The sequence below is a fragment of the Bactrocera neohumeralis genome, unplaced genomic scaffold (assembly GCF_024586455.1).
Source record: "Bactrocera neohumeralis isolate Rockhampton unplaced genomic scaffold, APGP_CSIRO_Bneo_wtdbg2-racon-allhic-juicebox.fasta_v2 cluster10, whole genome shotgun sequence".
NCBI classification, from domain to species: domain Eukaryota; kingdom Metazoa; phylum Arthropoda; class Insecta; order Diptera; family Tephritidae; genus Bactrocera; species Bactrocera neohumeralis.
Genome location: NW_026089623.1, coordinates 21,806,310 through 21,823,557, shown reverse-complemented (window position 1 = coordinate 21,823,557; position 17,248 = coordinate 21,806,310). Strand labels below are relative to the sequence as shown.

The following is a 17,248-nucleotide window of genomic DNA, read 5'->3' as shown; positions in this document are numbered from 1 at the left end:
CATAAATCATTTTTTTATATCAGTGCTAGGTTGTATGCATATTTATATTTACATATGTATGTGTATACTGGTATCAAATTTAAAGAAATACTGATGTTTATATTCGTTGGAATTAATTGACAGGTCACCTAATGTAGTGTCCTTTTATATAACGAACAACCTCTTGATTGTAATCCAAAGTTAATAAAAATAAATAAATAAATAAATAAACGGGGTATAACAAACGACAAAGGTGCCGCAAATCTTCAAACCCCACCCTTTATTCCCTGTACGTTAGTTATTTTTGTTCTATTAATACTTTTACTAGCTCACTTAATAATATACTTTATTGTGTTGGAGTGCAACGATTGTTAATGATTTGTGACAGACTCCATAACCGTTTTATTTAATTTTTATTAAAGCTTATATACATTTCCTTTGAAAAATTTTAGTCCTAACTGTCTTCAGAGGGTATCGGGCGGAGATTTAAAAAATACTCATCACTACTTATAAACATGTATGTATTGTTTTTTTTATTCGACACGTTTTACACTTGACTTCACAGCACCAGTGAAATGTGCATGCGCAACGTTCAATGACGTCGATTACTTGTGTACGATAGCCACGACCGCAACACATCAAGTCACAGCCATCAACGCCGATTGATGTATCATTGCATTGACGCCCATGTGTTCCTTGAATACCTAAGCGCAAATTTTTCTCGCAGAAGCTTGGTGACTGTTCCAGGTAAACAATATCTTTGGGGCCAGGTGGCTTATGTTCCGGATTCTGCGGTTTCAACTGAAAGTTGTATCTGTCAGGAAAAAGAAAAATTAAAACTATACATAAGCGAGAGAGTATCATACGTAATGTTTTTGTATTAAAATTGCTATTAATAATCATTTATAATAACCATAATCGGTACTAACATACTTGAACAAAATTTGGTTGAAAAATGTATGTGTCTGCACTATTATATGCACTACTAACCTATTGTTCTTTTTCCCTTGACGACCACGGCTACGCACCGAATTTCGGGACAAACTATTTGGGTTATTAACGGTATTCAAAGGTGATTTATTCGGATGTATTTTTATTAAATGGTCTGGTATATGATCATTAATCATTCGATCTGCGCTGAAAGCATTCGGGCTTGCTGCGTTAGGGCTCATAGCCGCACTAGACATTCCAATGACATTTGAATTTGCTGAATTACTTGGTACTGTATTCCCATTTTGTCTTAGGCTATTACTGACCATTACGCGTGATGCACCATCAAAACGATCCTTAAGATTATCACCTATTACGCGAAAATTAGCCAATCGCATCCAGCAAGTCTTTACGGTACAAGAGCCAGACATACCGTGGCATTTACATTCCTGACGCATTTCCGCTTGTACATGCTAAAATTGTTAAAACAAAAAATCGGTAATTTTTGTTTGTATATGTGTAAATAAATAAAATTTTATTGTATGATTGATTTCAATACCAAAAGTTAATATATTTCTTCAAATGATTTTACTTTTACGTTAAGAAATGTCACCTAATTCAAACAATATACAAGTGTATTATAGCCTACAACAAAGGTTTTCACCGCCATTTTTCGATGATGCTGCAACTATGTCATTGCTAAATTATTGTGGATGAAATTGCAAGTTATTTCACTAATTCCTGTAAATATTTTGGTATAATTTTGGTGTGTACGAATGAACAAATTTTAGTCACTTAAATTCTTAATTTAATTGCCGATTTTAGTAAATACTGCAATATGGAAGCAAATGTGCTTAAAATTAAACTTTTATGAGATATTTCCTTTTAGCAACTGTTAAATGTATACAAATGATACATACCATTGGCGGATTTTAAAGGCGCTAATGTTCCTCATTTTCCCCCCAAGGGCTAAATGGCTTAATAATAATTTTACTACTCAGAAAAAATATAAAGCAACAGCAATGTAATCCAGAAATTTGCCATTTTATGTCAGAAACAAAATAAAAGAATTTTTCCATTTTTTTATATAATAAATAATGCTAAGGAACCACTGAAGTTACAAATTGTAGCAACATATGCAGATTAAATTGTTAATAAATCCAATCAGTTCCGTAACTGAAAGTGCTAAATTTGAAACAGCGCGGTTTGATAGAGAACTTGAAATAAATGCTGCGTTCAGCTCCATCTGTGATCTGTTCGATTGACACTATCTCCGCGGTTTATCCTCCAAGTTTTCCAATATAAAAAAAACAAAAGCTAAAGCCATTGTGCATCGAGCATTCTGACATTTTACGGCGTGTTTTTTACTGTTGTAACTGAACTTCCAAAAACAACAGTAAGTAACTGGATAAATAAGGAAACAGCGAGGAAAAGCAACGATACTCATCGCAGCCGTGTGCAAATTTGAACTAATAATTGAGATTTTTGGTCTATGTATGGTATATTCTATCTCTAACTCATTCACTCAGCGCGATTCTTCAGAAAGAATCGATCCATCTGGCAAAGGCATCAAATATGATAGCAACAACAAGCAGCGTGCTTGTAACGTTCCAAAACCGAAGACAAAAAGCTGAGGAATATTTTCGATCCATTTATTTAGGTACGAAAAAATGGCAGCTGGACTGAAAGTTGACGAAGAAGTTGACAATGAATCTCCGACAAATAAAACGCGAAAATTCCTGCGTGATAACTTGTGAACAATGTCACGTGATCTCAGTGTACATTCCTCTGTTGGATACAATCGGCGAAGATTTGTATTCGCACTTTTCTAGAGAAGTATTGTATGGATTTTAACTGAGTTTGCAGTTTTCAGAAAAAGTATGAGCTTTGAAAACTAAGGAAATGGAAAACTTTTTGACTGCTTGATAGATAAATTCAAAGGCCTTTTGAATAAAGACATCGTCCTGCGGCCTTTGAAGCTCAAAGGTGAACATTATCACTGGCAGTGCAGAAGCAAAAAGACATTAGGCAAAAAGTTACCGACTACCCCCCAAAAACGATTTCTGAATCCGACCCTGTACATACATATGTATGTATGTATATTGAATGCCTTGAAATTCAAATTTTCAGAAGTGGTTAGTTAGAAGTTTTTTTTATGATCATCGTGAAGTTAACTGCAACCTTCATGATATACTATCTTCATTGGCTCTCTTAAAATTGCCTGATGTGTTCGGGCATTCACGCAAATGTTACCTTATTAAGCAAAAAACAGCGCAGCATGAGCCCAATTTTTATGCGCTTGTTGATATTTTCAAAACAACCAAAGTAGCAATAGTATCAGTATCAACACATAAGGTAGGCCATCTCTGTAACACGATCAATAAAGCTTAATACCGTGGCAACGTATTAATAACAGTGGAGAGAAGAATTAATCGACGAATGGAGAGCAACAGAATGAATCGCTAGTTGACAAGGGAATGTAACTTAATTTTAAGATATTGATACATATGTATATACATATGTACATACATATGTGTATTTCATGTACATTTGTATACGGGTGGATCTCAAATGCAGACTTCTTTATAATTTTCCACTGCGCAAGCGCAGGTATACTATGACATTATACAAAAAAAACTAAAAGAAGTTTATTTATAAAAATATTACTCATACAAATCGCACTAGAGAGGGAGAATAAATGATCCAATTGGGTATTAATTGCGCAAGCGATTAGTGGTTAATGCAAAGTTTAAAAACCACAATAAGAACAAAAAGACAAATCAATACAGATTGTACAATAAATACACATGTTTGCCCCTATACAAAGGTGTAGGTTATATAAGTATTAAACGTTTTAGAAAAATATTAACAAAAATTTTTAACGTTATTTTAACGAAAATATTCTTTTTAAAGAATACAAGTAGTTTATATTTAGTAATTGTATATTATTACATGTTAACCAATACAATGTAATAATTACCTATTAGTCAATTACCAATAACCCATTTTTATATACATACATATATAGTATATATATATAGGTCTTTACTTGCTAGGCAGAAATTGAACTTAATTCTCACAGAGTAGTAGAGCACTAAAAATTTTTTTGTTACCGCGGTCGCTTATGTCTCTATAAATATCTGTGTTTATATGAAGTCTTATACTACTCACAATGAAAACTTTCTTTTTTGTGGGCGCTTAAGTTTTCCTACCAGCAATGCTGTCAACATATTAATATTGGTTAGCAGCAAGCTGCACGGTAGGAATCGAATCTGTGTGTGGCGGACATGAAAAAAGCGACTGGCCACCAACTCACGTTGCGTGTTCAATAAACGCTGTGAAGTGCAGTATGTATTTATTACCCCACGGATTCAGAGCAACAACGCAGTAACTTCAAATAAAAAATATAAAAACGAAAAGTATAAATCAAGAGCAAATGAACTATTACACATTTTACGATTTAAGCTCAAATGTTCATGCATACATATACATATGTATGTACATCGGCGAATCGAACTAGGTACAAATATAGTATATTGTTTATAAGTGTATATGCATGTAATTGAAGAAGATACAAAATAATATCTTTACGTACACACATTATACTTGTTTGTGCAAATTATAAACGGGTTAATTGTATTGGAAACAATCCACTCAAATTCTCTGCCATGGTTGTAGTTTCAAAAAGTGTAATAGTGAATACGCTATCAAGCAGCATTGCAATTAACACAGACTGCTAAAGTGGCCATAAAAATGTTGTCTTTATAGTCATTGGAGTTGTTGTACTTGTCAGTACAGTATATACGATTACCATGAAGTAGCTTCTCTTTTTAATTGTCATTACCATTTACTATCTTTTTATTACGAATACAAGATGATCTACCACACATGAATACCTATAATGAGATGTTTGATCGGTGTAACTAGTAATTATTTTTCAAGTCGATACTTATATAACATGATTAACATTATTATAAGCAAAAGTTTGGATTTCAAGGAGATTGTTTATACACACACGTAAATAAAAAGCGGCAAATAACTCCATATTATTTTCTCCTATTTCACAATTGGTAGCAATAATTTAACATCAGTTCAATATATTTAACTTTGCGTGTATGCAAAAATAAATAAATTCTATCTTTAGCAAATAATACTTACACTGCGGCCAGCTTCATTATTATGTAAGTTCATTTTTTCTCTCAAATTTCGGCCGCGTTCTCCAGTGTCTACAAAATCACGTGAGAATTTAAAACCAAATCCGATATTGTCCGAGCACCCTCCCCATTCCCAGTCGCGAACACCCGCTACGCTGCCTGTTTGGTGACTCGCTTGCGGCGATCGCGACTGATGGCTATAATCACAGGTGCACGATTCAATGGAGCCCTCGCTGCAGGCGCGCGCAATCGAATGTGTGACAGCGGCACTGGTGATGGCATAAATAAAGCCAGTCTCACGACAGCCTGAAAGAAAATAAATGTTTATAAAATAATGAATGTACAAAATGCGAAATAGGAGCATATCCATTATGAATGAACATTAAAGTGACAGCAAATAAAATATAAGCGTTACAATACATACATATATATGTATGTGTATATAGAAATCATAGGGCTGTCCTTAAACATTACTAATAGAGTATACACTAATTTTAAGTGACAAATTTGAAAGCTTTATAAATAATACATTTTTTAAACTTGATCTAACTGACGACATTGGAACATACCTAGTACATGTTTGGATACGTATTCAACTATCAATGCATGTACCATATGTATAAATATTATTCCCACAAGCTAAATTAAACAATAGTATAAAACAGCAATATTTTAGTCTCTTCTGATGTTATTATTTTTAGGTTTCACATATTATTCGAAGAATATTATATGTGACGGAAAATAACATTTAGGAGTTGCAATAAGTATTTAATACTTCTCACTTCCGTAAATAGCGTTACCTTGCTACTTTTACTTGTTCTTAAACATGCCGACATCACTTTGTCTTAAAGCATTTTAGATAATTAATATTGGTATAAGTAGTATTCAGACAATTTGCATTTTACAAAATTTTACATAACTTTTTCGTATCGTCATTCGCGCATAAAAACACTGAAATTTTATAAAAAAAAAAAAAGATGATACGATACGATAAATATGTATGTATATAAGTATATGTAGATTCATGTAAATAAAATTCGATGTAGATCTAGAACTTTGATAATTATATATTTCTGTAAAGACTAATAGCACTTGTCTTTGAAATTCCGGTTATATGACAGCTTAAGTTTCATTATTAATTTGAATGTAGCAAGTTAAGTTGAAAGAATACTGCAAAAAGTACAGATTAATTGGTACAGATTGTTTGCTACCAATTTTACTGTATTTTTATTTTTATGAGCTATTATGCAGCAAATAAAAGGACCCAACAATGACACAGTACTCCTTTTTATGTAGAGCTTCATGGAAATTTATATTGTATGCAATTAACTTTATTTGGTTTAACAATATATACAACTTTGTTTTAAAAACAAATGTAGCTGTCAGAAATGGAGTAGTTTTGATGTGATATCGGATTGAAATACCTTGTTCTGAAAGCCGGTAAAAATTTATAATATAATTTGAAAAAGAAAAACTTAGTTAAGGAGTGTGCCTAGTAATAGCGAAATCGCTGAAAACTGCAGCAAATTGGAGTTAATATTGGCCGCCTCAACAAATTTGGGACAGTCTCAAGACGCTTTGTCGATAAGCGACAAAGATTTGCAGCAAACGGTCGTTTCTAGCTGTCCACGTGAGATCGGTCGTAACTTTACCAATATACCTAACCTAACGTGTGAAATTTGATTGAAGGTGAAAGCTTTATAAATTTGTCAGTATATTTATGGACAATTTTGGTACTTTTTAGGGACAAACAGAAAAATGTTAACCTGGAGAAATTCATATCAACTTTAAGCGAAATAATCAAGAAAGATAAAATACGGATTGCAACTGACTACTTTTGATATTTCTTCCAAATCAAACGTCAGCATCTTTCCCAACGACCAGTTGAAATCATCCTTCTGGAAGGTGTCGTAACAGTCTCCCTATTGCAGTTAAAGTGGAACTTTTGTATTAATATGTTGTGTTACTTTACCAATATTATTTTAATTACAGCCTTGCTTATTCGATTAAGTATATGCTACAAAACTAACTATAATTAATAAATTAAAGTAATAAAACAGTACACAGACAACTTTTTTTTTCATTCTTTTGAGTCTGAATTATACCTTAAAAGCTCACTTTTAATCAGTTTTACACACATGGCAACACTCATGTTAGTTCAATAAAACTAAAATTTTTGGGAAATAAAATATTTACATTTAAATTGAAAACAAATATCATTTGCAACATTCGGTTTGTGAAAACGAGGTTTTGATTTTACAGGAATGTAATAGGACTGATTTTCTTTCGCCGTAACTGTATTTCGGAGCGTGCGCCCACCGACTGGATTCGGTAGAGGGCGTTTCTAGCTAAAGAATGAGCGGCTGGTCAGTTGTCTCCGAGCACCTGGAGTCAGGACAAACGTTTTAGCGCGACGTGTTTCTGTGAGTGGTGCCAGCCACTACGCGATTAAATTCTATTTGAAACTCGGTAACTCGAAACTCGGTAAATCTGCAACAGAGACGTTTGATATGATTAAACAGGCTTACCCATATGTTGCTTTAGCAAGAAGTGGCATGTTTCGATGGCCTTTTTGGAGGACCGATAAGAAATTTATCAAAATCTGTGGTTCATGACATTATGATGGAGCACTTGAACAGCATGGTGTACGCGAAGATAATCCCAAAAGTGCTCACTGATGACCAGAAATTGCGGCTAGTGGAAGTGTGGCATGAAAATTTGAACATGTGTGAAAGTTACCCCAAATTTTTAAATAACGTAATCACGGATGACGAGGCATGGCTTTTTGAGTATGACCCGAGACAAAGAGGCAATTTTCCTTTTCGTTTGAGATAACAGAGGGATCCAAGCAGCATACATCTCGGCTCCCAAGGCTATTCCGTAGAATGCCTTCAATGCTCGGAAATCGCGCTGGGAGCGGTGCATCGACGCAGAAGGAGCCTATTTTGAAAGTTTTTAAAGAGTTGTAAGGATTGGTTCAACAATTTTTTTTTAAATTGACTCAGTCCTACTACTTTCAGAACAAAACCTCTACAAGTATTTATTGTACTTTAGTTGCACCGTGTATGCAAATATTGGTATGAGCCTAAAGAATGCAGTCATTTTGAAGTTTTATTTAGGTAGGTATCTATTTTTATCAAAAGGATAAAAAACTGCGATATACTATTTTATATGAGCAAACATGCTTAGTAGAAGTTTTAAAACTGATTGTAGATATTGAAGTCAAATAAATAACTACTCATTTGATGGTTCGAAGTTTCAAATTCATGTTTGTAGGAATCATTTGAATATATGCGTACAATTTTAAACAGACTCTCCCTAAAAAGGAATACAATTGCTAAGTATTTGGAATAGTAGAAAAGAACTGCAACCAAATACGCTCTGAAATAACTGGCTCAGTACTCAGTCGTTGAGTATGTATTATACCACGTGCATTCCAAAAAACTGATGTCATAACCTTTCCCTCGCACATTTTCTTTCCACGCCTGAGGACCGGTTCATCATGTGGAGTCCACTACAATGACTGTCGATTGGACTCCAGTGGGAAATGATGGAGCTATGCTTCTATTGTCACACACCGCTTGAAAACTTAACACAAGTTGCTAAACAAAAATACTGGATTTCATTAACTAATAGTTATAATCCAACTAATATAAATCATATACATATATGGTAGTAGTAGTATTTTCTATGTACATATCAGCCACAGTGAAACGTGGACGGGTCCTCTAGTATACTATAATTATTTGTTTTTCGCTAGATGAGTTTGTGTATGGGTAAGAAAAAATTTATAACACGCCTTTCGACGGATGTGTGATATTTACACAATATACGTATGGAGTACATACTTTTTCATATAAATTATATATTTCTCAGAAAAAAACACTTTTAAAAGAAATGAATTAAAATTGGCCCAGAATTTCATTTTTATATGGTATTATCGAATTCTTACTAAATGCGCACACGTTGTTTGCATTAAATTTCATTTCCCACATATTTAAACTAATATTTACCGTACATACACTTGCCACACCGAAATATTTACCTTTTAAATTTTTTTTATTGTTTTGAGGTAAAATGATTTCAGTTTTGATAAGCCGCATGCGGAAGGAAGTTAGAGTATTCGCTTTTAGTAATATGTATGTATATGTATTTACCATAAGTATGTATGTAAATATTAGCATGGAATGGGAATGATGATGTTAGTTTGAAAGGCGTGCGCCCGTGTACGACCTATATGTCACGATAAAATGAGAAGTATGTATATAATATATAAGCATCATAATAACAATATTGGACCTTCGTACATATGTACACATGGATCTGGCTAGAAAAATACGGCATGTATCATGCAGCAGAAAATACATCCATAAAATCAAAACATCAACTACACATGACCTCTTGTGAATATGGAATAATCAATATTAAAATATATGTACGTACACATGTACATATGTAGAAACTTTAAACAAGTCAGAAAATAAAAATAATTTTCTGTGTTTGTTCGGCTTAACATGGTTTCAGTGATATAAGAAATAATCATTTAATTATTTCAAATTTCGCTTTATGTAAACAAGATGCAAACCGTAAAAAATTTAGTGAGGGAATCAAATTATTTTGTAAATATTCCGAAATGCAACAAACGTTTTAAAATTATGAAATGTTTATATTGTCGATAAACTGAACCACTAGCTATATAAACTCGTAGGTATCGATGTTCTAAAACTGCCAACATCCCTAAATCGCACGTATGTATATATATTGTAGCTCAAATAAGGGAAGGAGACGCACGGTTCAGATTATTTTGATAGTTTGCTAAAGATAAGAAAGGGCATGCGCACCTGGTCGATATGTGCAAACGTACACGAAACTTTCAACATCATGATTTTTGTACGTCAAAAAATGTAACTATTTATATATACCTACATACTTAAGGTATATATATTTTTTTAATAATAAAAATATGACGCAATAAACGTACGTTTTAGCTTAAAATCCTTTGCATACATACATATTTACACCATACATGTATGTATGTTTTTATTACTTGATCTTCTATTAAAACTGTTATTTGTGGTTCAAGTAATTGTTAACGTTTAGTAATACAACACACATCCAATAATAGATATTTCCATTGAGTAATGTATGATTAATACTTTGGCGAATTTCATGGTTCCACGCCTTAGCTTTCGCAGAAATTGTAATTTTTCTTATGTACATATGTATGTACATACATATTAATAAGATACATTGTGGAATATTCGTTATTGGTGTATTTTGCACACATTTACGTAACGTAAAATACAAAAGTTTTGGATTTTTATATTGGTATATTCATAACTGATCCAACAATAAAAGACGGGCATGAACATTTCCTGTCATATGTACATATGTGGGTGTTGCTCTACTTAGTTGAAACTGCCGGCGAACATTAATACAATAGGTATTGTATAGTTGAGTATTTCCTATTACATTTCAATTTACTGACAGAATATATTTGTGAATATTTAAATACAAATATGTATTCATGTATATGATTTAATTGTAAGATTGGGTTCAGCTGCAGTTCCGCTAATACTTAATGCTCCTTTCATTCAGTCGTGGCCTACTTGGTATTGTTGGAAAGAGTCCTAGTCCGGACGTCTGCATTTCACCCAATTGTTTTGTGCAATATTAGGGACTTTTCTTGTGGACAATTGGGAATATACTACATGTTCCCTTTTCGTGGCGCAAGCACTTGTATCATCTTTGATCACTACTTGCAGTTGTTGATCCTTTTTAAAGCAGCACCCAATTTGTAAAAGATCCGCACGCGTACATACATTTGAATGGATGTATTACTACTTATGTACGGTCTATGTATGTGTTTAACCACTTAAAAATGAACATTGACATGTATCTCGTTTCTAGTGCTGTTGAGCATTATTTATTTGAAGACACAACAATATATGTTTGTTATTCCTGTTATTTAAGCTGCTTTAGTTTAAAGGTCGTGTGTCTATATTTGTTTAACATGGTATATTGATCCAGCAAGACAAAAGAGGATGTTATCATGGTAAATCCAGTTAAAACGTATGATTATACAGTTTACACATACTCCTTGTATTTCAATACTTACTGTCTTATAAATGTATATATATATATATAAATACATATATACATATATATACATACATATATATAACTATATATATACATATATATGTATATATATACATATACATACATATATATGTATGTCCGGAGACCATTGTAAAGAACTTTTCATTATTACCAAATGTATGTGTATATTATACACATGTGTATAAGTATGTGTATTTATGTTTTTATTTCCATTATTAGAAAACATATGTATGTTGATTACTGCCGCATTATTTGTCAAATATTCCATAATTCAACACTTCTGAACTTTACAATTCCACTGAGCCCTCTACAGAGTATTATAGTTTTATTCACTTAACGGTTGTACGTATCACCTAAATCTAATCGAGATAGATATAAAGTTATATATATATATAATGATCAGGGTGACGAGAAAAGTTGAAATCCGGTTGACTGTCTGTCTGTCCGTCCGCCCGTGCAAGCTTGAACTTGAGTAAAAATTGAGAAATTTTGATGAAACTTGATATGCAGGTTCTTTAGTACAAAAAAAGTTCGAGTTCGTAGATGGGCGTAATCGGACTACTACTACGCCCACAAATCGCCCTTAACCGAAAACATATAAAGTGCCCTAACTAAGAAATAAATATAAAACTCATATTTTGTACAGGGGATCGCTGTAGCTAAGTTCACCTTTGGGAAAAAATGTTTGAAAAAGTTGGCGTGGCCTCGCCGTCTTATAAGTTTAATGTGTATGTCTCCTAAGCCACTTAAACTACAACAACCAAATTCGCTCAGCACGAATATTATAAGAATTCCTACCAAGATTGTGAAAATGGACGAACTCATATAACGGTATAAATGCCGAATATTTAGACCCCAATACCTATAGTTGACTTTTGATCGAAAATGTCGGTTAATGTGTGATATATATAACTGAAATTAAGGGATACTACTTTCCTTATAATGTTATGTGCGTATGTATATCAAAAAAGGGTTTAATCGAACCAATACTTTCGGTTGCATTGTGCCGCATATATCGGCAATATGTGAGCTATCCCAATGAAAATAAAAGAGCGTGTTTTACACATAACAGTGTTTTTTGTGCCAAAAATAGTTAAATTTGAGCAAAAGCTTGGCCTAGCCCCCATATAACTAATATCAGGATATTCGAACATCCGGTTGACTTAACTGTAAATGATTGGTTTTACATCTTAAAGTATTTCCCCGGCTTTGATTTTTGCAAGTTGCTTGTTTCTATTACGTCTATATTTTTCAAAAAGATTTTAAACTAGTGTACATATGTACATTTAAAATAAGTTTTAGCGAGGTTACAGTTTTTTATTATTTTTGTTTCTTTGATAAGTTCGTTTTTAGATTAAAGATGATGAAAATCATGTATAGTAAGAGTAACAATATTTTTGCAGGGCAGTATTATTTACTTTAGCATTAAACTGAAATCGTTAAGTGTCATTATACTATATAACATATGTAGGATACGCACCTAGAGAAATCTTTCTTGTTTACATGAGAAGTAAGCATTTACATATAATTACGGATAATAAACTATGTACAATAAGTGTGAAAATATAGAAAATTGTGTTGAAAATTAGTGTGGTCGTGGTTAGCAGTCAGTTTTGGGCCCAGAATTTAGTCAGGCTTCAAAAAATATAGATAATAACAGATGGTTGAATACTTATATGGTACATACAATTGGGTGTATGAATATGGAGTAAATTGGACATGCATCAAACTGTCAGCAATTCAGAAGATTGCCAAATTGTCTTAAGGCAACAGAAGCCACCTATTACGTTGTAAATGACAATTTCATTAGTTACACAGCAAAGGCGCACAACAGCGCAGACAGCATGAGTGCTGACAGCTAAAGAATGGTTTTCTTATTACATTTGTTGTGAATAAGAAAATTGTATGTGTTAATAATGCAAAAAGCGTATTCTAAATCAGGTATTGGCAGCATCCTACTGTGAGGTTTTCGAACTTCGAGTGTGGTCGAAATCTCTTTTGAAAAAGAAATAAGTGTTCAGATAAATGCTACTTGCTTTCCGCCTATTAACTTAAAAGATATTGTATAAAATTTGTAATTTGAGATGTCTAAATGGATTATGACCAAATACATACACATGTATGAAACCATGAATGTTAAATTTGGACAATAATAATATTTCTAAAAGTTTGCAACTTTCATAATATGAGTAGTTACCTCTATCGACAATTTTGCCGAACAAATTTTTTCCACGCAGAAAGTTTCTTGTTGAACAGTTCCAACGCCGATTTCGAAATTGATGTTGACATTCACTTATAGCAAGGTTGGCACCTTTTACTAGTGCACCCAGTACGCCAGGATTATCACGAACTAAGCGTCGTTGTTTTCGCCTTAGTGTAGAATGAATGGCGGGATCCATATACATAATACCTGAACTAAGTGGTGATATATTATTTGGTTCGCCCACTTTAGCTATACCCCTAGAATAAGAAAGCAATAATAAATAATTTCATATAATTAATTATTTGCTAATAAATATTGGTTGTATAAATACTATATTACATATGTATCAACACTTGTTTTGCAATGAAAGCTGATTCATTAGATCGAAAAAAGGAAGAATGAAACTGATGATTCCTTTGCTATGTACTCAGCTCCATATTCCTTCTTTTGAGCTAAAGAATCTTAGATATAGAAAATATGTTCACATTAGTTAGATGTGTTTTAGAGCAAATTATTATATTTTTTTATACATCTAATTTTATTATCTCAGTAGTTTGATTATTTATATATCTGTATGTAATATCTTGAAATAAATTTAAAATTATATGGATACATTAAACAATATCAGGGCACTTGTATCAACACATAAATACTTAATTCTCTGTTTAAAAACTTTTGTAAAAAGAAAAATAAATTATATTGGAGCATCTTTGCAATAGATTCGGTTGTAATATTACCCACCTACCTACCTAGTATGTACATACACATTTATTGTCAATTTCATTTTCCATGAAATTTTAAGGCTTTATAGTTTCTAAAATCAACGAATGCATATGACCTTTACTATCTTTTGTCTACTGTTACTTGTTCAGTATTGATTCTTATGCATATACATATGTATGTATATTTATATCTATACATATGTATGTGTTTGTATTTGTATGTGTATCTATATTCGCTTTCCCCTTTTAGATAAAATGTGATTCACACTGTAAGAAAGTACAGATTCTAGCAAAAAAAAAACTGAATTGCGGTCTATAATATTTTAATTTGTTTAAAAGTATATGTTTTGGGTTTATCCATTTATGCCGAGTTTCTTTCTTAAAAATAAACAAAAGACTTAAGAAGCGAACTTAAATTCTTATTATTATTTTAATATTTTATGCAATATTGCAGACTAACCACCACATGGATCCTTTTCCTCGACCAGGTTTCGGTTTACTTCCCGTTGATGTGCACAATGCTATTAAACATACGTAAAGCACTGCAGATAAGTCCATTTTTGTAATTAACTTTTACGTAGTTTTCGTTTATTTGATTTTTTGTTTGTTACTGTAACTATAAATATATTGTAGCACGGATTAAAACAATATATCACCCATTAAAATTGTCAATACTTTCAGTAGTTTTTGCTTATACACTTTCACTTTCAAATCCTTCAAAATTCAGTTATTCCATATTCTATATAACTTCTGTATTCCATACAACTTTCACCATCAATAATTCTTTACAACAAAATATTCACATATAATAATTTATTTGAATTTTATTGTAGACGTTTATTATTTACTTATAGTTATTTGAATTCGGAAGAAATTTTTTTTAATATTATATATCAAACAACTTTGCACAATTTCAATATAAAGAATTTAACTACTATAATAAATACGAGTTTTCTCACATATCCATTCATATATATGTATATACGTATGTAGGTGTATACATTTATAAATGTATTTTTTGTGCACAAATATTAATTACAATTTTTTGGAACTTAAAGGGAGAGGTATTTGCTTTGGAAAATTGCAGTTAAATTTCAAATAATTTAACAGTACAAATAATACTGTTACCCGATTCAATGCTATCGCCAAACTGACACTGAAGTAATTTGGCCTCACCTTCCTTACTTCGAACGGCGTCATAGTCGGATCATTGTTAGTTGTATTGCCTTCTTTCCTAAGGGTGACTAAGTTGTACTGATCAAGATGTTTTTATTACTGTAGCAGTCTAGTTGTGTGATCGTTAGTGTAGTCGAATAGAGAAACTGTTGAGTAAGAAAGAGAAGAAACGTGCCTATAGGTGATCACAAACTAGATAGGAATGATAATAAATATTTCGTATGCAAGAGTGGTGAACAACATTACCTTATGTTGTCATGTTACTCTGACTGAACCTCAATGGCCAATCGTTATTGTATATAAAATAAAAGGGCGGCCAATAAAAATACAGAGTAAGCGTCAATGCTAAGAAATTGCAGAATATCTCTCTATAAATGATATAATATACAATGTTATATTAGTGTATGTGTTACATTTAACCCATCGTATAATACAACTACACACTGTATGTCAGCGTTGTATATAAAGATGTAATTATTAAACTGTATGTACATCCGTATTTATATAATAAGGTATCAGGGTATTACGCAGAAATTGAAATACTTGAATATACGATGTAAAATTCACCTAACCAAAATTTATATATGTATACATACATATGTACATGTATGAACTTGTGAGAATTGTAACGTGCAATAGATATGTATGCATAAAATATTTAATTTTTCACTGTCATAAAAATGGAAATGGATAAAGAAATATTAAAAAAAAAAAATAACGTATAACTTTAACATAACTTGTTTCAATGAATCATATAAAATTATTTCGACTTAAAGTTACAGCAAATTAATTTTCCATTTATACTAATTATACATACTTAAGTATGTATATGAATGATATATCTAAATATGTGTAAGAAATACATTTTTTTTTATATTGTCGATATATTCCTAACTTATTGCTAGCGGTCGTTTTCTTGGAAGTGCCCCTTGCAGTCGTTTAGAAAAATATATTTGCATATTCACATACATATGTACATACATATATAAAATCTTTGAGCTTATATAATTTTATTCTTAAATACTTTGTGTTATTTTGTTCAAATTAAAAAAGCCATAAGTACATTTGTATTCAATTCAAATCTTCCTTCCAACTACTTAAAAAATATCTCGTTTACTAGATTTTGTAGAAAATGAAATGCTCTACGAAAAGGTCTCTTACTTTTTTTATTTTAAGAAAATTGTTTTTCTTATTAATTTTATAACTCATTGCAAAAAAAATATCTTAAATTGCAAAATTCGTAGTTTTGTTGGAAAATTAGTCCTCTGCTTTTATTTTTTTTAATTTTCTAAATTTTTTTTATAGATCTTGCTTATCTTAATGCATTATTGTAAAGCATTAAATTAGTTGGCATTTTCATTATCTGATAATAAGTAACAATTTCGGAGGTATCCGAACATTTTATAGTCTTGCTACTTGCAAGGATCCCGGCTGGGGAAATACCTTCAGGTCTTGTCAAAATTTTTTATTAAAACAATAAGGAAAGGCTGCGTTGGGGTATAACCGAACATTTTATGCTCTTGCAACTTGCAAGGATCAAAGCTGTCTACTTTCAGGGGGGTTACTCTGTAAGGCGTTGCGAAAATAAATTTCGTTGTGAATCGGTACTCTCTAACACATTCCTTTTGTAAACAGGATTGCACAGTATTTGCCTTGATCAGTGGCGAACGCAGGAAAAAAATTTGGGGGGGGGGGGGGTTGTTTATGTAAAAAGACAATGTTTCATTATTTTATTCACAAATTGAAGTCTAATCTTCTTTTATTTTGGGCCATAACATTTAAAAACTCTTCCTCCGTCACGTCTATATCTCTATGGATATTCAAGAGAGCCATTCCGTTCAGGCGTGCTTCTCCAGTTTTATTTCTTAAATGTGTTTTAAGCCTGCGAAGTGAGGAAAACGAGCGTTCACTTGAAGCGACAGATATAGGGATTTTTGCTTCAATCTTTAAAAAACGATGCA

The 17,248-nt window shown here is 32.0% G+C and overlaps 1 protein-coding gene across 2 annotated transcripts; it reads right to left on the bottom strand.

Annotated features, from left to right (window-relative positions):
- Positions 1–321: 321 nt before the first annotated feature.
- On the bottom strand, positions 322–15,344 carry LOC126765243 (protein wingless). 2 transcript variants are annotated; one of them, XM_050482930.1, is made up of 5 exons: positions 15,288–15,344; positions 13,384–13,646; positions 5,068–5,369; positions 970–1,382; positions 322–793 (listed from the first exon to the last, which is right to left on the bottom strand). In XM_050482930.1, exons 2-5 carry the CDS (start codon positions 13,589–13,591, stop codon positions 487–489), a joined length of 1,230 nt encoding a protein of 409 aa, XP_050338887.1. In that variant the 5' UTR covers positions 13,592–13,646; positions 15,288–15,344; the 3' UTR covers positions 322–486. The 2 variants fall into 2 exon arrangements, with proteins under 2 accessions (XP_050338887.1, XP_050338886.1); XM_050482929.1 differs by lacking the exon at positions 15,288–15,344 and adding an exon at positions 14,572–15,276.
- Between the last annotated feature and the right edge of the window lie 1,904 nt (positions 15,345–17,248).

Excerpts from the sequence above, each read along its gene's own strand:
- LOC126765243 (XM_050482929.1), bottom strand. The coding sequence starts at position 14,669 with ATGGACTTATCTGCAGTGCTTTACGTATGTTTAATAGCATTGTGCACA. Across the intron at positions 5,370-13,383 it reads CGGCAAAATTGTCGATAGAG|GCTGTCGTGAGACTGGCTTT; the intron begins GTAACTACTCAT and ends ATTTTCTTTCAG. Across the intron at positions 794-969 it reads CAAGGGAAAAAGAACAATAG|ATACAACTTTCAGTTGAAAC; the intron begins GTTAGTAGTGCA and ends TTTTCCTGACAG.